We start from the raw sequence: 22,289 nt of genomic DNA, 5'->3' as shown, positions 1-22,289 counted from the left end.
TAGGAGGCTTTTGCAGTAATACAGAGCTTAAAACGACGAAAGATATTTTGTTTAAATTTCCTAGGAATAATGATACCATGATTGGATGCAAACCTGCTTTTAACACATCAATCCAAAGCGCATTCTTAAATCAGTCTCTAATACTGTTAACGCAGAATAATCCTGGGTATAAGAAATCTATGTTAGGATTTTTTTGTGGAAGAAAATCATTCTTTTTGATTTCTTGTGTATATAACCTTATCTACGAGCTTTTCAAGGCTTCCATAAAACTTGCCCCCACTGGCCCAGCGACAAGTCTGAAGGCTTATAACGCTAAAAAATGGGTTTTGATACGATGGGCAGAGCCTATTGTGTAGCTTTGCGCTTAACAACAAATAAACAAACATTTTAAAATCACCTTGAGTAACTTGTACACAGTATTCTTCTAGATGCTCGGTTAGAACCATGGTTCCAAATGAACTTATAAGACATTGTTTTCGTATTTTTGATTAGTTTCTCACCTGGGTTTCGTAGTGCAGTTCATACACTTGAAAAACAAAGGCAGGATTAACATTTTATAATATTTCTTTTCCCTTTAATTGGTAATTTTCTTATTCTCCAATTTTGTAATGTATTACGAAATTTACCTGTATATTTTTCATTCACATTTTCTAAATTCGTCTCAAAATCTATACCTTCTAAAGAAAAATTACTGTTCTATTTTAAATTAAATTAAACATTTAATAGTTAAGAAGAGTAAGCTTTTGATCCCACCCAAATAATCTTCATCTTATGAAAATTAAATTTTAACTCGGAAATATCAGCAAAGAAGTCTAAGAGTTCTAATGCATTTTCAAGAAATTTTACCAAGATACCGAGTATGAACTGTGTATCATCTACATATTGCAGAAATCTAATTTATTTATATTTTCATGGAATCCTTTTTATATTGTTAAGATCACGAATCAGACCTCCCAAAAATCGATACAGCATATGCATCGTATTCTACGTGTTTAGTTATTTTTTTATAAATCTTATTTATAACACGTCCAGGACTTGCTGTTGTTTTTTTTTTAATTCCAACAGAACGGTTTTTATAGATAATAGCGAAGTAATAGTTAGACGTTTTCTTTAAAATTATTTTGCCACTATTATTTTTCGGTTTATTGTTTCGGATTTTTTATAAAACATAGGTAAATTTCAAAAATGCAGCTAAAATCTATGTTCCAATCGGTTCTAATAAAGAAGGTAAAAATGATTTTTAAACATTCAAAGCAAACGGTGTGAACAATCCAGTGTACACTATAACTTTAAATATGAATAAAATACCATAGGATGTGCTATCTGTCTGCCCCGAATTCGTGTGAAAAGTTTTCTATGAGTGTTATATTCACAGTAATGAGAAATATTGGAGGTCTTCAAATGTCCGACATGGAGACAACGTAGGGAAAGTTTCAATTTTGGAAAAATACTGAGTGTGTTATCATGTAAGATTTTACAGCGTTTATAAGATTATTCTTGTGTATCATATCTGATATCTTCATTTATCAGTCTATACAGTTTTATAATATTTAGATATTTTATGCATGATTACGGCAGTCAGGTTGGATTTGGGTAAAGTATAATAAAAAGAACAAGAATTCGACAATTTTAACTAATTAAAAATTTCCCTGTAACAGACACATAAAGCTGGCTAAACGAAGTAATAAATAACGTTAAATATTCTGTAAAAGCCGAAAAAGAAACATGATAAGCTTCTAGAAAGTAAAAAGTTCAATAAAGATTAAAAGAGGCCAACGTTCGCGAGCGAATGCAACATATCTCCACCACGCAAAACCAACATGGCCAATTTTGACACTAGAAAAATCTAAAACCGTCTATATCACTACTTGGGACCTACAAGAAAGTATCTTTGTACCAAATCCCATGTAAATTGCTTAACAACGACATGAATAGTTCACGAAAACCCTAAACTTGCTTTCCTCGCTGGAAAATTAAGCAAAAGACAAAAATTTCAAAATTGTCTATATGTCTGTTTGGGACCTGCAAAGATTATATTTATACCAAGTCTCACGTAAATTGGTCAAATTATGGCGGAGTAATTGACCAAAACCCCACAAATTATGCTTTTTTTGTGAGCTCTGACCTCTCTAAAAAGACTCAAAGAATACTTTTTGTATATGTCAATGTGTTGGGCGCATGAAAATTTCTTTTCGTGCTAAATTTCATCTTGATTGCTGTAAATATGACTGCACGGGACCCTAAAATATACTTTCTGGGTAAATTTCATCTCTTAAAATCCTTAAAAAGACCTAAATCAAAAAAATGAAAAAGATGTCTGGGAGTATTGGACAAAGGTATAATTCTACTAAGTTGCAAATCAATTAGCCGAGAAATGAAGGAATGATGGCCGATTGAAAAGTGTTTGGAAGAAGAAGAAAAAACAACAGAAAAAAAAGTATGTCTCTCTGAGAAGAATAACAACAATACTTAGAAAGGAAAGCTACAACAGTCGTTAATATGGCAATGAAAATAATCTTTTAATAATGAGGTAATGCCATGATATATATGGAACTAGTATATAGCTAACATATAATAATAGCTTAAAACTAACGGGATGTAAACTCAATGGTGGTCAATACACTGGTATTTCAAAGTATGTTTTTCGCGAGATAGATATGCACGGATCTTGCCAATAACATTGTTGCGAATACAGGTATGAATGTTACCTCAAAATCAGTAAGATACACATTAACGGGGGCGGCCTCTTCCCGGTGATGGAGCTGACGTGGGCTATACAAAAATTGAAGGAGCTGCAATATACATCTTATGAGCACACATACAGTAGTACTTAGGAAGTAAACCAGCTTTGAGATTAAGCACTTTTTGTTCGGTGTAGTGGGCTACAGGGGACGCTAAGGCACATTTTGGGGTAGCTTCAGCAGCAGTAAGCTTTCCCTCCTTACCACTGCTCCTGTACACTTGCATGAAGTAGTCTCAGTAGATGTGTAGCTGCTCAAAAACTGCTACTGTCAAAAGGTAACCAAGCCGAACAACAAACAGTGAAACGAGCAAAGTTGGAGACGTGTGCACTCTAAAGATGAATCTAGATTCGAACTATTTGGCAACAGTTAACAGTAGGTTGTTCGACGACGGAGAGGAAAACATTATCATAGTTAATGTATAACATCTACAGTAAAGTATGGCGGTGTGTCAGTACGAATCCGAGGCTACATCCCAACTAAGAGGCCGGAGATACGCACAAAAAAAAATCTGGAAAGTACATGTACATTGTAATCCATCATGCCATTTCCTCAAAAACACGACGAGCATGGATTCATCTTCCGGCATGATAATGATCCCAAACATATAACAAATGTGGTGAAACGGTATCCTGATGGTAAAAAAGCCAATAGAACATTTACAACAATGGTTTGGCCTGCACAAAAATTGTGAAAAGCTCTGTTTTCCACATATGATATAACTTATAATACACCTGATAAAACAACTCAGGTGAACATTTAGATTGCACCTTTTCATTCTAAGCCTGTATTTTTAGGAGCATAGCACGCATGCTACATGATTAATTAAAGGTGTGATGAATAGGTGGCACCACTAATCAGTGACACAGTGAGTAATGCATTAAAGTATTAGAAATAAAATTAACTCTTAATAGAGTGCAAGTAAGTGAAATTATTATAACTAAAATTAAGAAAACCACTTCAGTTTCTGTTTGTTTTCATTTGACCCACAATAATTACTCTTTTCTTGCTAAAAATCATTTTCAGTAGTAGAGTATATCTTTTTCTACCTGATTTTAGCGACATCTATTATTTACTAGTGTTGGTCATCACTAGAAATAGAGCTTCGTGTTTAGTGTTATGGATGTGAGAAATATCACTACAAGTAGAAATTTAACGTGATCACGATTTTCGGTGTTTTAACCAAAATGTTAGCTTCATTTGTTTAAAACAAGAAAATGCCACCTTTCTCTTTGTTTTTTGTAGATTCTCTAGAAGTAGTTTTAGTACTTGTAAAATGACTGAAAGGTTCTGCCGAAGATTGTTACGTTTTTGGGGGGTCATAACGTTAGGCCTTGGTGGCATTTTTTATGGAGGATGGTGTCAGCTGATAATCAATGTTAAAAACGAAGGTGGGGACATCTTACAAGAGTCTATTGTTGCAAATGCTAGTGATGATATTATAATCCTCGAGTTTCAACGTCCAGAAGGCACTCTGGTAACACAGTTAATTGATTTTAAAGCGGTAAGTTCACCGTAACGTGTTACATCAGTACATGATTGAATGATATCTATTAGTATTACCACAATAACAGTATAGATATAGGATAAGGACGATCAGTAACTGAAAGTTAAGTTTAGAAAACTTACCTAAGTTTGTTCTGAAATACGGACTATAATATGATTCTTCAATAAAAACTTCTTTAGCATTAATATAATTTTCGTTACTTCTGGATATAAAAGTATAGCCTTCTTCAAAGATCTATTTAATTTCCTGATTTTACTGCAATTTATCTAAACTTTTTTCAAAGGATATAGCAGTTTGTGCAGATATTGTATTTACAGACAGATATTTCCAAATGCTTTCTATACATTGAGTGAGAATAAAACTTTCTTTAATCACTTTTAGTTTTACAGTGATTCTTAAATTTTCCTTTACTATGTATTAATGTGAGAAATTATTTTGGATAACCCCATTTTTGTTTGGCTTAAAGTTTTTCACGTTCTACTATTCAAATGTGTATTGCATTTTCTGTAATAGAAATATTATGCATATCACTTCTGTTTTAATTTTTTGACAAACACAAGAAATGTTGATCTAGTAACATCTATCTATAGTTACACAGAATACTTGAAATTTATTGTTTTACGTTTTGTTAACTCTGAAAATGTATATTGTACTTGTACTCTCAAATTATGTGGGTGTAATAATAAAGTATTTCCACATGAGGTTTTTCAGTGAAATACATGTGAAACTTGTAATAATTTTTTGAGTAAATAACTTCTGTACTGGAAGATTTTAACAAATCTCATGTAAAATGAACATGTATTTTCTCTTAATATTAACTGTTTTGGATGAGTTCCCATCTCATTGATACTGATTAGGATGTAAAATCAAATTAAACATATTTATTTAATATGTACTTTGTATATGAGAGATATAAATTTAATGCAATTTACAATAATCACACTTTACCAGGGAAAATAAATAATTCCTTAATGCCTAAGATTTATTAAAATACTTATGGTAAATTATGCAATGCATAAATGTCTTAGTTTGAAAAATATTTTTTTTAGCATTATAATTGATATTCACTAAGAAAAGGTACATCACTTAATTGTTACACCAATTAAGTAATCTCATGATTTATGCAATGCATAAAATGTACCTTAGATTATAATAATGAATAGTTGAAGATGATGATATTCACACAGTGCAAACACATTGGGATTTATTTTACTTGCTGTACATTACATATAGTTTTCCCCAAATATATTAAGACTTGGAGAACATATTTTTTGTGTGTTTAAAATTGTATATTTATTGCTTTTTCTTATTTTGTATTATTTGCTGCAATTTTAATTTCAATACCCATTTCAAAGGCCAACTACCCTGTTAGAATAGTAACAGTGTTATCTAAATCTGATGGATTTTACTCTGCAAAATTTGTATTGGTATCCCCTTGTCTTACCATACTCAATGTTAGGTATGTAAAAAAGATGGTGCATCAACACTGTCATTTCCTTAATAATCTTAAACACCTCATTAAGATTCCCTTTATCTTTTTTCAAAAGAAAATTTCCAGGTTCTAAACTTTTTCTTATATGACAACCTTTCCATCCCAGGTCCTCATTTTAATATGATACCACATAGAATATTAGCTAAGAAAATCACACTTGTAGTGTTCAGGGGAAGATGGGTTAATTGGATTTGTATGGTTGTTAAATGGGAGAAAGCAGAAGGTTGTTATTAATGGAATTCAGCCAGACTGGAGTACCTCGGGGGTCAGTGTTTGGACCCTTACTCTTTCTTAATTACATTAATGATATTGATAAGCATAATAATTAGTAAATGAAGAAAGTTTGCTGATGACATTAAATTCTTGGGTATTTTTAACCACATTGAGGATGTTGAGGTATTAAAGAATGACTTCAATCATTTTGTCAGTTGGATGAATATTTGGTATGGCCTTTATTGCATTTGGGTTGTCATAATTTGGATCACACGTTTGATATAGTTTGGAACTAACACAGTAGCATGACAGAAGAAAAGGATTGAAGTAATGCTCTTTTGTAAAACTAATAGAATCTTAGGATGTACTTACAGACTTGTTGCTTACACATAACCTTTGAATACTAGGTGGCTGTAAGGTGTGTGCTACATGTACATGTATGAAGATGAATATAGTATATAAGTGATAGCAGTTGGCTTAAGAATGTTATGCAAGTGATTTTTGAATGCTACTAAAAGGTAAATAAATATGGCATTATGGAACAAAGGATTCTACTGTGAAATCTTAATTAATCTGTTTTAATGGTTTTGAAACTATGTAGTAAAACCACAACATTCTAACAATATTACATACACAAGAGCTTCTCAGGAAATAAATGTTGCTGCCACAGTGAAAATGTAAAGTTTTGATAACTCAGATTGAAAATTTTTTCATAGTCAAAATTATTTCTCTGCTAGAATTATAAGTTTGTGGAATTATTGATAATTTGTGGTCAAGAGTAAATAGAATAGATCAAAACTAAAATTTAAGTTATAACTTCATGAAGGCTGTTTTGTATAATAAACTATCCAAAGCACTTACTGTTATAAAACAATACACAAGGAAACAAAAGCTATAATGTGCATAATTGTATACCCTTACTGTGAACATTATTTTCAACCAAAATTTGATGGAGTTTGGCCAGCTTAATAGATTAAAAATAATCCTAAAACCACGTACTAAATGTCATTGCAAAATCATCCACACAAGTTTAAAAATAAATTAGAAGCTTATTCCAAATTAATGAAACTAAATGCGAGAAAAAAAAGAAGTCAATAGAAGGTGTTTGCTTTAGAGATCCACAAGCATACCTATGCATAAAACTGATGATATAAGAAACAGAAAACTTCTGTAAGGAAACCTCTATATAATCTTCTCAATGCATAAAGAAAATCCCCTTTTTTTACTCTGATTGTGTAACTTCCATTTGACATCAAAGATAACTTTCAACACTTTATTGTTTGGTAATATAGCAAGTAGCACGAAGTAACAAAAAGTAAGGCTTGAAAACTTGCAAGTAATCATGATAATATTTGTATGTGTATATACACAATACATGTATATTATAACAATTAGATATAGGTTCAATAACATTTAAAATATGAACCATGTAATTTAATTTACCAAACTAAATTAATATTAAGTTTATGATAACACTTGATGATTTGATGTGTACCAAGGCTCAGGCATGATAACTAAGGGTGCTTTTGACTGGAATAACCTTATTTTAATAAGTTACTCTAGTTCTCTGCCTTGAGAATCCCAGCTTTAATTTCACCATGTTGAATTAATGGAATGCATTTTTGTTAACTACACATATACATAGACCTGTATTAATATTAATTGTTTCTAAATAAATTCCTTACTGGTTTTAATCATTATTGATATGCATGACTGATCTGTCAGTCATATTTCATTAGCACAAAAATTACCTGTTCTTCAACCATCAGACATCAGTATTGATGCAAAAAAGTCTGAGTGATTGAAGGAGAAAAGTTTTGCTAAACTGACATGAAGTAAGTTAACTAAAATACTTTGAAGGCTACATCTGTTCCAGAATAATCTTTTCCAGAGCAAAATCTTTATGAATAAACATGTAAAATCCAACCCATATTTTTGAATTAATTTAAAAATACAGCAAGCTACCCATTTTGTAAAAAAAAAAAGGAAATTGATCAGTTTCATTGCTTACTGGGAGAAAATAAGGCATCATCTACCTTAGTTGGAGAGTTTAGTCAATGTAAATAATTGACTTGTTATAGATAAGCATCAATTATATTGATTAATGTCAGATAGAATAGTCAATTAATCTCGGTTATGATTAAATCGATTAATTTCATGAAAATAATCAATATTATTAATATTATTTTGACTATTCAATTAATTGAAATGTTTCATTATGATTTCCCATTATTTTTGATTAGTTCAAGGTTGTTCAGGTTAATTGATTAAAGTGATGATTCATGAAAATGAGCAAATATTTGAAGTTAATGTTTCTGATTATCACTATTTTCAATTGCTCCAGCTATCCAAGTTGCATACGAGAATAATTGAATAGTTCAGACATTTCAGGAAAAAGTTTCTTCCTAGTATTGAAGTGTAAAATTGTAGGGTCATATAGACTGTTTTACTTTTAGGTTTGTTTGCATTCATCATTTAATTGCAAACATAATTAGGAATTACATTTGTCTGTAATATGTCATGAAACATCTGTATTCATCTGTAAATGTGTTTTATAACATTCCTCTTAAGCCATTACAGATTATAAGCCAATATGTCATATATATAACTGAAACCTAGAATGATCATTTCCACTTAGCTTATCAGCAGTGTGCTCTTGTTGATACTGAATAATATTATGCTAAATGTACCAAGAGTACTGATTTTTGTCTAACTTAGTTCTTGCTATTAGAAACAGTGTTTCAAAATTGGTTTATTGTAATGTGCCACTGAGCTCTGAAGCTTAGATAAATACATTACAACACTGTATTACTTGCAATATTCACATATCTTATACAATTCCTGTCAGTTGAGGATCAAACTGTATTAACTGGGCAGTTTATAAAATAAAATTTACTTGTACTTATTTTAGGTTTGTTATTAGGAGTGCTTAAAGAAAACCGTTTTTTGTTTTTGAGGGAAATGGTATTATAAAAATACAGATGATGAGAATTATAATATTTTGAATTGATTTTGTCATCATTCTTTGACATTCAGTATATGAATAACTATTTCAAGTCATGTAAATTATCTCATTTCTAATCTATCAGCATATTTTGCCTACTTTTCCAAAATTTTAGTCATCTCTTTTCTATAAGCATTCTTTTTATAGTGAATTATAAATGAGTGTGTATATTCTACAGTTGTAAGATAAAGATTTCACAAAGCATTGATGAATAATGAAATTATGCACTTGCAAAAATGAATTACCAAACACCAAATTTACTATGTATAACTACATGGTGGACAGTCTTTTTAAAGTTTGTGCTGTATAAGCAGTGTGTATTTTTCTGTGCCATGTGACCTTTTCTCCCTTATTCTTCTGTTATACTTTAGTTAGATGTGATGTCATGTTGTACTATATTGCAAGAAGTTGTTCTTTTTCCTTTACAAGTTTGAAAATTCATAATATATCTATGTAATCCCTTTTTTTTCTTGTGAATAAGGATATTTTTAGAAGGACTTATAGTCCTTTGGATTGAAATATTTGAAGTCAAATTTTTATCAACACATTTCCTAAATGAAAACACTTATTAATGTAGGTAATATGAACCTCCATCAATCATATTACAAGAAAGCTGGATACTTTCTATCATATCATGTGGAAATATTGTACTTTCTGTTGGTTTTCTTGTTCTACTATTATGCTCTCAAGTGTGCCTTTTTGGTGGTATGTATTACAGGAAACACTCAGCAAAGCACACAACACCTAGCTTAAGTAGTTAAAGCACATCTACTTTAGACATCTATCTGACATCAACAGTTCTCTAAATATACGTATCTCTGAAGATGCCTTAGAGCAAAGAATGTGAAGAGAACCCATATATAATTTTACTCAACCTTATTTAGGCTTGGATTAGACAAGATATGTCCCGATTTTAGTACGTATTAGTACGTATTTTACAAAAATAATTTAGATATATTGTCTGTGTGAGTGGTAGATTTACTTTTAATGTGTTAGAAATCCTACATATTATTTATATTTATTTTTAAATTTTAAACAACTATCTAAAAATATTTTAATGAATAGAGAAACGTGCATAAACCCTTCTGTGTTTTTACTAATTTCTCTAAAAAAACATACTACAGATACATTTGAAGTAAGTGTCTTTGAATATTTCATATTGCATAAATAAATTGCTTTTGTAATTCTCCTGTAAAATATGAAACTAATAATATAAGGAAAATTGAAAGAAGTCAAGTCTGTCTTTTGTCATTTTAAATGTGCATATTTGATCAGTATATATCTCTGAAGAATGCTTATATAAATTAACATTTGAAGGGAATATATCATTGTGGTGGTATGGTTTTTATGTACATAATGTAGTTATCAACATTGTTACCTTTTCTCAAGTGGCAGTGGAACATTGGCAGAGGTAGTCACATTATTAATGTGTTGCATATATATATATATATATATATATATGTTGCCTTAAAATTCAGTTGTTTTATTTCTAAGTACTTAAACTAAAAACAGTAAAATCTGCATGTCAAAACAATCCATTAAAAATGTTAACCAAGTGATTTAGTAGAGTAAAAGTTCAAGACATGACTTACATGTAAAAGCATTCTGTTGTAATACTTGAAGTTTATAAAATATAGATTTATTTCTCTCTTTTTTTTTTCTTGCTAGGAAGCTCAAATCTTTCGAGTGTTGATATTAGGGGAAGAAGAACGAGGAGAAACTCAATACCAAGTCGTTTGTTTTGTCGTTAAGTCAAATAAGATAGATTTTATTTCGGCTGATGCAGTATCAAAGCTGAGACAGGTAAATTGCAGTAATAGTGAAAATAATCTTCTGTTGCTGAAGTTTTCAAAATATGATATGTCTTGTCATGAAGCTCATTTATTTATATTATATCACTTGGCAAAATTGAGGGAAGTAATATCAGATTAGTTTAATTTAGCTAATAATTTGTAGTTGTATTTAAATGGGAATTCGGGTGGTTTTTTAACATTCAGTTTAGTAACATTTATACATGTACACAGACATAATAAATATCACTTAAACATGAATGCAGGCTAAGAAATTTAACTGTTTTGTTTCTCTAACCAGAGTTGTTATTAGGATTTACTTCTAAAGTAAAATGTAGTGCTAGAATCCTCTAACACTATACCTCATAAATATGTTAAAACCCCCTAGCACTATACCCCTTGAAGATGCTGAAATCCTCTAACAACATACCTATTAAAGATATTGATGATATTATTACAGATTTTCCCAGTTTTTCAATACACTTAACATTTTACACATGTATATGTAATATACATATTGTTTACATTCGATTTTACTTGTGTCAGATTATTAAAGACAACCAATAATTGAAGTTCAAAATGGTTGAATTGTGATGCTGATAAAAGATAAATGTTGTTTTTCATGTAGACCAAATCAGTCTCATGTTACCTACATGTATGTTTAAGAAATTATTTATTTTCTAAATATTTTTCAAAATTATTTCTTTAAGATAACATCAGTATATTTTCCTGCAACTATTTTTTTAAGCCTTCATAACTGTGTATATACTTAGATACTTGTATGCTTGTTTTTTTCAACAGTGATTGAATTTTTTTTTATGATTAGGTGAGTATAAGGTTTATATCAATTGTAGCAATTTGTTATCATATTTAGAGCATTAGTAAAACATAATTGCACACCTGATTCAGAGAAATCCTAGTGCCATTCGTCAGCCAGAAGAGGATCGGGGAAAAGAATTATTTGAAATGGACCTTAGTGTCGAGCTCAACAAGTCTTCCATTATTTCCTCACACTTGCCTGAGTTGTGCGAGGAAGCAAGTACCACTACTTTTGCTAGAGAAGTAGACCTTCGTGCCTGGACTGATTCTAAAAGTAAACTTTTCATTTTTGTGTATACATAATTCTGGAATAAGTTTTAGTTTGAAGCCTATTTATTTAATTATGATGTACCTACTGATAAGATGATCAGAGTTGTATATGACTTGTTATGTAGATTCAATATGTTGATTTTTACATTTTTAAAGGATGCATTTGTAAAAAATAATTCGTTATCATAAAAACTAAAGAAAATGTGTTTTGTTTTTATGTATTTTAAGGATTTATGCCCAACCTTAATTGATATAAGATGTTTTTGCAATATTTTTTGTATAAATAAAGTGAAAAGAAATTCTTATGGTAGGAGCTAGAACATTATAATAATAATATTAAGATGAGTTTGACTCTTAGTGTTTTAGTGACTGTAATTCTTTATAAGTGATTTTCAATTAGTTATAGGAAAGAAATCAAGTGTTAGATTTCTTTAGGTATGAACAAGGGGAAGAAATGCTCAGTTATAAGATAGTGAAAAGACCAACTAGTGGTGAAAAGAGTAATATAAAAACAGTAATCCAAGATTTGATTACCAAAATAATAAGGTTGATAATAATGAATTTTAACTGATTAATTTTGTTGTTGGTGCATAATTTATACTAAAGTATGATTAGCTAGTTAAGGCAAGTCATAAACCTTACAAGATTTGTTGTTTGTTTTTGTACAGAGCTTTACAAAATGTCCATTAGTATGGTGTAACGATTTACTAACGCTCTAACATGTCAAGATATTTTGCCGTATGATATGTGCATTGTATCATAACCACTGTACCACAGATCCCATGATACTTGGGCCCATCAGCACCAATAACCTCTGGAGAATGTGTACTTGTCTACCAACATGGCTGATATGCTCAATCCCTGGCCACAATTGCTTGCTGCATATGTCCAGATATACTTGACCCTATCCAAAAAACTAGTCATTAAAGTGTGGCCCCTGTTGGCATTTGCACTCTGCATTAAAATACTACTTGATATGTTTTTTTTTGTTAGAAACTAATGCAACTGGTACTACTAAATGTTCTTGCAATTTTAACATCAAGTGTAATAAATCAATTGCTCGGCAGATTGTTGCCATGCTTAGATCATCTAATATTGCATCGTGTAATAGTGTATTGTTACAGTTCTAGTGTCCACTACAAGGATTGTTTCCCAAATTTTAGTCTTATAAGCCTTGAAGCTTATTACTAAGCTACTGGAAACATGATACAAGTTAAATTTAGCTGACATTATTATTAATTTGTTAAAAAGCAAATTCTTTCTGCCTGTTAAAAACATTAGTTAGTTAATTAAAAATTTTCTTCTGTAATTCAAAATATTCATATAACACAGAGTCATTAATTTAACTTTTGAAATCAACATTATCAATTGTAAAGTTATCAATTTCATGGAATCATGAAACTAATACATTTAATGTAGCGCCCAGATGCTGACAGGGGACCACACTTCAATGACCGGCATTTTGATGAGATCAAATTTATCTGGACACGTGCAGCTAGTGATTGTGACCAGGGATTGAGCATACCAGCCATGTTGGGAGACAACTGCACATCTTCCACAGGTGGCTGGTACTGATGGGCCCAAGTATCGTGGGATATATGATACAATGCATGTATCATGGGGCAACATATATACATGATTATTTATGAGTTTATAGAAATATTTTAAGAAATAGTACTTTTTTGCATGTAAAAGTACTGTTAGGTAAACTAATATGTTATTGGGAATATCCTGCATTTTGGGAAATTATTATTAATTTTGCAAAGTCAAGTACCTGTGGTATATGGAATGGAAACTCATAACTTAAAGGATTATGTACTTGCTGTTGTGGACTTTTGTTCAATATCATCTCTTTTTTTTTTTAATGAAACTATTTTCTGCAATCAGAAACTTCTTCTAGTAAACACAAGATTGTGTAATAGTATCTTACCAAAAGTACTGGAACAGCATAACTTGAAAATGAGTGTATCATATTTAGCCACTGAGACCCCTGTTTTAATAGAGAGAGAGAATTTACTTTTGTTCTGTACTATTACTAAAAGTTGCTGCTAACCATTTGGTACACATCTGGTGGAACAGGCTACCACTTCTCTTACAGAGCAGTTCCAAGTATAATGAGATTTCAAAGTCTGTCCTTCAGAAAACATTTTAAAACAGGCCAAAGTGGTTTAGTTTGTTTGTAGTTGTTGTTCTGTATGCTTAGTATGCAGTGTGGCATGATACATTATCGTGCTGAAAGTAGTATGTTCCTTCCTTGTGTAGAATTCCATCAGTGCAGACGTGCACTATCGTCCAGAAAATTTATCAGATGAAAGCTAAAGTATGATGCTCAAGCCTACTACATCAGCTGTATCCTGTGTTATTCTTTACAAGCCAGCTTTAGCCTTAAGCCCAGCTAACACATGATGTTTCTACAATGTTGATGAATAGTTGTGCATTTGTAAAATCCACAACATCATGCATTATATATTGTAACAACATTGTGGCACTGTTAGACGTTAATGGTGAATATATATTAATTGTTTTTACTAATGCACAGCTGTTCAGCAATGTTATAGAAATGCCGTGTTAAATAGGAGGAGTATCTGTAAATCTTTATGATACATCAAAACCTAAGGATTGTTTGCACATTTATATAGTTCATCAAAGTTGAAGAGTGTCTGTACATCTATATAGTGCATCAGAAATTGTGGATTGTCTGTACTATCACTTCTAATTTAGCACAGAAAAATATTTCAATAATTGGTATGAGTTCAGCACTTACTGAACAAGGTCAGCTGTGTGGGTGTTGAAGTACGAAAAAAATATAATCAGAATTATAAAATAAATGTAAACAATTAGATGATAATATTGAAATGTTTGGATAGTGGAACTTGAAAAATTGTAAAGTACTTATGTTACTTGCAAAAGGTATCTCAATGCTTCTATGTTGATTTTAACATTGTTACAACTAAGTGTTAATTTAAGAATAAATTTTCCAATTCAGTCTTTCATAACTATGTATTTGCTTTCCAGATTATGCTAGAGATATTGTTTCTTTAACTGCTGCAGTAAAAAGATTTCCACCCCCTCAGCTCAGTCGTTGTCGTTCTACCAGCAGTTGGTCACAGCCTTGCCAGTGTCAGCTGGAAGTCTGTGTGGGGTGGTATCCCTGCAGCCTCAAGTACTGCCGTGGTAAAGACTCAAGTGGGAGAACAGTCAACTACCGCTGTGGCATCAAGACTTGCCGTAAATCCCGAGTTTTCTACTACTATGTTCAGCACAAGCATTTGTGTTTGTGGGATGAGTGATGAGTGTCAGCATGAGTGCAATGTTGAAAATGCTTCCTATTGTCAAATTCACCTTTTGCAAGTGACATAGATTAAGATATTCTTGTATAATGTAATTAGTGTAACTCTTTGGTCATCATTATAATCTGTATACATATATAAATATACAATGATTCTTATGTACAGAAAGTTAATGCAATGTTTTTTATAATTACTGTTATTTCTTATCCTAAAACCTGAGTTTTATACCAAGATATTGGTTTTTAATCTTATTCCAAGTATTTGAACTCTTGAATTTCTAATTGTTGACATTTGGACAGCTATCCGAAAAAAACTTAATGCATAATTAAAAGAAATAGGAATAATGGATATGATTTTTAATGAAATCGGAAAGTATTTTCAAGTTTTCAAATTTACCAATGTACAGTCTGCTACACAAAATTTTAAAACTGGTGGTAATCCAAGCTGCTCATTTGGTACAAAAGTAAAGACACTCAATATTACAGCCAGTAATCACATACATTTCTATTTGTGGGATAAGTAAACACTGAGGTATTTACTCTCTCTCCCTTTGTATACTTCCTGTGTTAATGCATCAATGAAGTGACGACCTTTGATGAAAATAAGTATAGATTGATATTTTGTTATTCTACAGGTGGAAATAATAGTTGTATTAAAATATACTGTCAGTGTATACTATTAACCTTTCATAGCTTCTTAAATTATTGGGAAATTTTCCAGATGTGATTTTCTAGCACCTGCTTTTGTATTGTTGCATATTTTATGGTAATTTAATTTAACCTTTGATATCAAGACACCTTGTTTCTGGTGTAGTAGTGGCAAGAGACTAAAATAAATGTATGGCTTGTGAGTTGTCAGTGCATCATATGTTTTGTAAATGATAATTAGGCTTAATACATTAATAAAATTGAATAGTTATGGTTTTCTCACAAAAGAGACAGTGATATTCTGCTTAATTTTTTGGCTAATGTTTACTTGTAAGAAACTTTCAACAATACAAAAATTGTATACCACAGCATATATGGAATCCTTCTGTTAACAGTTACGCTTTTATTGATTAGCAACACTTCTGCTTTTCATACAAGTGTTGATTGTGTCAACATTTTTTATATTAGTTATGTGGTATTTGAAGAGCTGCAGACACTACTTTTTTTGCATCAAACTGTATATGTTTTGTATAAGTGAAGGGTAATTACCAGAGCAATTTGTTTTGAAAGGTATCATGTAGTAACTTTTGTCACTGTGGATGGACACAGTTTGGAAGGAAATGTTATGATGTGTAACACAAGTATGCTACCTTCTGAATAGGGGATTCTGTCCAAATGAAGATGATTAGTGTTCTTGTCAACATGAATATTTGTAAATAATTAATAGTTCAAAAAATCTCAATGAATGGGTAGTTGAAACTCCATAAACTCTTTCATTTTTACTTAAAAACAAGAAGAGTCAGATTGAATTGTACAGATTAATTTTGTTTTAAAGAAAAGAAACTATGTTAATTGTATGAACTATATTTTATCATGGACATTAGAACTAGGAATACACCAGTTTGCATGATATAATTCAACATAATTTGTATTGATAAGAGAATGTCTAGTTTTTTGTATTAATCTAAAAACATTTGGATGTGAGTGATGAAATATCTAGATACACAACTTAAATGTTTTCTGTATGCAAAACAATAAAAAAAGGTGTAACGTAAGATTTTTATGTCAATACTAAGACATATCCAGCTGTTGTTTTCTACTTGCTTGTTTAATCCTTTTATCATCTTAAAAATTTCATAGAAAACCAATGCTAAGACTTTGTTTACTTGACTCATAGTTGATCAGTTAGAATCAATAAATTATCTAATTTGAATTAACATAAAGGTTTGGCCAATGTCGGGTGCAGGAGCTATTGTCATAGCTTTTTTGCAGCTACTGGAGTTTGCTGTAGTCTCATGTTAGAGGTACATATCAATATTATTTATGTTGAGTTTTGTTTCTGCTGGTCATAAGTTTCAGTTTCAAAATCATCTCATTTCAGTTTCAGAGGTTTTTGTAACTACCTCTGATTATGTTTATGTATTGTTTTTCTTTATTGTTTCATTATATTAGACTTTTATTTCAGAAAGAGGATTTGTAGCGTATGACTATTTTTTCTTATTTTAATTACAAACATTTTTTGATAAAGCTTGTATGTGTGTGTATATACCTAATTACTACTATTGTGGAGACAATGTGAATATTCAGTGAAAGCTTTAGTGACCAATTAGTATAGTCGTAATTCTAGAAACTGTGTTATCATCCTGCTTTCCATGATTGCTGGACTTTAAAAGTTAACGTAGAAATATAATTGTTAAATAATTTAATTTGAATGATTCATTTTTTAATCTCAACTATTTCTTGTATTTTTAGCAAATTTAAAATAGCAGTTGATTGGAAAATTGTAGCTATTCAAAGGACCAAAAATATGTTTAGAAAATTCACAAATTCTACTAAAACAATCTTGAGATAAAAAAAATTATACTTGTTTGTCTTAGGGCCAACTTTTTTTAATTCAGTTATTCAGCTGGTATCTTTTAAGTTTGTGAAATTATTCTGCATGTATCTCTTGATGTAAACTTTTCCTATTTGTTTTTTAATATGTAGGTTGCTTTATTTGTTTGTATATTTGTTTTAATTGTTCTTCAGTTAAATTAATATCCATATAAAAGTAGTATTTAAAAGCTTTTTTTTATTAAATATGCTTACACTTTGTAAGGATAAAAACATAAAGTACTCAGATGTATCAATTGTGATTGCTAATTTAATAAAATCAGCTGGAATCAGGGGTGATATTCTACCGGTACCGAGTACTGGAACTTATTTTTTCAGGTAGTACTAGTACCAGGACTTGTAGGAGATACTTTGTTGTTTTTTATGTTTATATGTAAATTTAAAAAAAAACAGGTCCACTTCACCCAGCTGAGTACCTCTATTTTTTATTTGTGGGAATTTCACCCCTGGCTGGAATGTATTGGGAATTGCATAGTTAATTTAATATCAGTAATTTTTAATGCAGTTTTGATTCTTAGTTTGTAGTTGGTACTGGTAAAATAAAATACTGGTTGAGTAGTAAAAACATAAGAAAAAAGAATGTTTGATAATTTTTGTTCTTTTGTACTTGATTCTGGTGTTCTTTGTAGTATGAAGAAAAAAATGTTTGAAAGTTTGAAAATAATTCATCTCCCAAAGGTGTATAGTCAATACACAACAAGACTTTATGATTTACTCACTGGCAGGACTTAGAATTGTAAACCTCTTTACCTCACTTTACTGCCCCTTTTTGTCTTTGTTTTTCACAATATTTGTAGATGATCTATGATACTTTAAAGATTTTTAAATGAAATATGTGTGTGTTAGTTGCATATCAGATCTATCTTTTGTCTATTACAGAGCACTCACTGTCCATTCAGTACAATAACTCATAATCTAATCTGAAACTATAACCAGAAATAGTTTATGTGAAGTGCTATTTGTATGTATTAAGTGGTATTACATTACAACTAATAACATAGGGTTTCTTACTAGATTATGGAAAGTTACATGTCTTACTCTTCTTTCAACTCAATCATGTTTTGAACTCTGAGTAGACATGACAGTCTACTAATTAGTTGTTGTGCATGTCATCAACTCTTAGCACTTGGAAGGATGTAACTTAATTTTATGGATATATTATAGATAATGGAAACTCTAAAATTTAATTAGTTATTATTTTGAACAAGAACACCACCACTGAACATACACTCACCAAATGATGCAAATATTTCTGGTGAAGGACTGAAAACAGAAAGTAAAAGAAGTGTTTAACTGTTATTGTTTTTTCTTCGAATATAGACCAAATAATTACTGTAGAACCAGTTTTATTTTTCAGTGTGAGAAAGTTTGTAGAATTGTTGTAATGTGTATGACATAAAATTCCATTTCATTATTTATGATAAATTTTCTCTTATCTTACGTAAAAAACACACGATGCAGTCCAGTCAGATGTTTAGTTTAAAAGGAATTTTTGAGCTCACATGTCACATATCTGTAAAATATGTTCAAAATGCTTATTTAGATTTTTAAACAGTTGCATTGAACGGTCCATAAATTGAAACATGAGTTTTTTTAGAATTTCACAAATTTATAAATTTTAGTAGGTCAAAACAGTCTGATGTGGTGCTATTTGTAAATCTTACTGCAATATATTATGTTGATGTTTATTTTTTGTTTTGTTTAGCGTATAAGTATACTTGCTTCTGATGATTTGGGTATGTTCAAATATTTTTTGTAAGCATTATTTTTGGTGTAAATGCTTTATGAAGCATTAATTATTTATACAAGATCACAATATCAGTAGTAGTTATGTGTGTGTCCAACAGTTCTGATGCTTTAGTTAAATAAGTTTGAAGTTTAACAAAATGAAGTTGTATAGAATTTTGAAATTTATACGATATGCTTAGATATTGTCAAATCTTTATATTGTACAAAATTCTTGTTCCTTTCATTTAGTGTCCATGTTGTAAGAAGAACTGAGAAAAGCCACTCATCATGAGCAGTTTATTTTATTGTTCCATAAACAAATATTGTGTTTGTTATTGACTGCAACTTTATTACAGCTTCATTAACTAGTATAATTTAAGTCAGTAACACCATTTCTGATTCAAATCGGGGGGGGGGGGGCAAGTTTATTGTTATTCCAAGGGCTGGCTGTGGCTGATGCTCTTTGGAGTTTTAAAAGTTAAAACGTGAAAATTGGTCTGTTTTGGGAGCATTTGTTCTGATTGTATCTTATGTTATTTAATAACCATTTAAACAGTACAAACTATACATTATATATGTATTTCCCCAAAATATATTATACTGAGTCCCATACTGCTCTCCTTAATTAGCACTACTGTCATAAGTATTTTTTAATTTGGAGTTAAAGAATTAATACAAACTATAATCAGTTACATGGTGACTAAATTCGCAGCAACCTGATTAGAAGGTGGGACTGATGTTAAAGTTGAGTGTCAAGGTGACCTTAAGTGTATTTTGTATGCACTAACTCTGTATCATCAGTTATGAATCCTATTGTAAACAGTGAAGTGTGTACATAGTGTGAGAGTTCTAAAAAAGAAAAAAACAATTTTAGTATCGAATTATCTAGTTAGGTAAGTTGATATACAGACCAGATTACTGTTCTTAACTTATATCATATTTAATGATATCGGAACACAAAAACAAAATCGTTGTTTTATTCTGACGTTCGAAAGATATTAATTCTTAAAATTAAGGAAAAACTGCATTGAATTTTTCACGGGATGGGGTTACTTGAAGAGATATTGATTAGTGAACGCACTTCCTTTGAAACGAAGTATTCACGTGTAATTTAATTAAACAGACAATACACTGTTGTAAAAAAATCGGATTTCTCTAGCCGGGGTGGACACAGCACCGATAGTGCATCGTGTAGCTTTGCGCTCAATAACAAACAGAACATTATTATATAAGCATTTCTATTGAGACTTAAATAAATGTTTTATTACGATTGCATTTCTATTATTTTTTTCCATAGGTATAGTTGCTAAAACACATTTCAAATTTCTCGGTTAAATTGGTAAAAAAGTCGACGATGCCTAGTTTTAGAAGAATAGCAAAATCATTTTATTCTGTTTCAAAAGCCATCATTCATTTATCAAAGTAAAAGTAAGAAAGCGTTAGACAGTGAGAAGAGTAATAAAATTCGTTTAGTTCATGAGTCGTCGTCAGTTTGCGACTAATTTGTTCATTATATATATATTTTTGTTTTCACATGACCAAAGTTTGAGGAACATTTAACTGTAGTTACAAAGTATTGCCCAACGGTGTGGATATTGACTTTGGAAGTTATCGATTGGGGTTGAACTCACTTGTGAAATCGATGATCCGCACAGGCTGCACGTGATGTGAATTGGCTTCTAGTGGTTCTTGAAATAAATCACGTTGATGTAACAAGCACATTGCCTGTTACCTGGTCTTCTGTAAAATCGTTCATGTGCAAAGAAGGCAGCCACTTCGTCACTGTGTTCTATTGTCAGCGTTAAGTCTTGACAATAAAACACACACACACACACACACCTGATATACATGACATTTCAAGTGAACCATTTAAGATAATAAGTAAATGTCGAGAAATGTGGGCTTACGTTATAATCATGGAACACGGTATTACCAAAAGATCGATGGGAAAAAGTCGCTGTGTTTAGTAACAACGTTGATACTGTATATTGGAGTCTCATCCTTTTTGCTTTGTTGTATTCAGTATTAAAGTATGGACATTATTTTATAATAACTGTAGTTCTTTATGCAAAGTGGTTTGTATATCAAAGAGTAATAATTATTTTTTTTATAGTGCGGTAGAGTAAAGGTTAAGTAACGATAAGGAGAATATTTCATTCTTTCCCTTGTCCAAATATATCTTTACAATCTTCAGTGATCATGATAATTCCTTGTGTTTCACTCATGCATTTTATTTAGGGCTGAACATCTCGAATTGTTAGGTTGTAACAATTCTCCGACATTACTTACCACCTGTTATGTTGTTTGATAAACATCCAAAACTTTCAGTCTTACCACAGTCTGTTTTACTTGTGTCGCAACAGTTTATTCTAGTTCTGAACTGGTAGAAACAAAATGTGAATTTTGAATATCATTGTAGTATAAATAGTATTGGAAGTGATTGATTAAAATATATCTTTTAAAAAGTTTTCCAATCAGTCTACTTTCACCTTTTAATGTATAGACTAAGTATATTTCGAAAACACCGTGTATATGATAAATATTGCTCGCTTGGCCTACTTCGCCAACTTTTTATAATAATGTGAACCTTTGATTTTTCGTATTCGTTCTGAATTTTTTATAAGAATCTGCACTCTAGTCATTTTAACTAGTAGTGTTTCACCATGAAGGCCAATAAAACCTTTTCGTAACACTGTTATTATACTCGGCGAGAGGTATTGTTATATGTAAGGTTTGGTCAATATTTTGTTTCAGTTCTGTCTGTGAATCTTGGCACTACTTTCAGAAGCGGAAGATCTTAACTGAGTTAGCTTGTTACGGTGAAGTATCATGTACTTTGTATTTCTTGTTTTGTACCGAGTGACATTTTGCAATAAAATGTAGTATTTTTTTAGA

At 30.8% G+C, this 22,289-nt stretch overlaps 1 protein-coding gene across 1 annotated transcript; it reads left to right on the top strand.

Moving 5' to 3' along the window:
- The first annotated feature begins 3,874 nt into the window (after positions 1-3,874).
- LOC106468469 (out at first protein-like) lies at positions 3,875-22,289 on the top strand. Its single transcript, XM_013928901.2, has 4 exons — positions 3,875-4,245; positions 10,626-10,760; positions 11,657-11,840; positions 14,852-22,289. Exons 1-4 carry the CDS (start codon positions 4,018-4,020, stop codon positions 15,124-15,126), a joined length of 822 nt encoding a protein of 273 aa, XP_013784355.1. The 5' UTR covers positions 3,875-4,017; the 3' UTR covers positions 15,127-22,289.

The sequence above is a fragment of the Limulus polyphemus genome, unplaced genomic scaffold (genome assembly GCF_000517525.1).
Source record: "Limulus polyphemus unplaced genomic scaffold, Limulus_polyphemus-2.1.2 Scaffold88, whole genome shotgun sequence".
NCBI classification, from domain to species: domain Eukaryota; kingdom Metazoa; phylum Arthropoda; class Merostomata; order Xiphosura; family Limulidae; genus Limulus; species Limulus polyphemus.
Note: the sequence above shows the minus strand (reverse complement) of the source record. Positions and strands in the feature narration are given on the sequence as shown.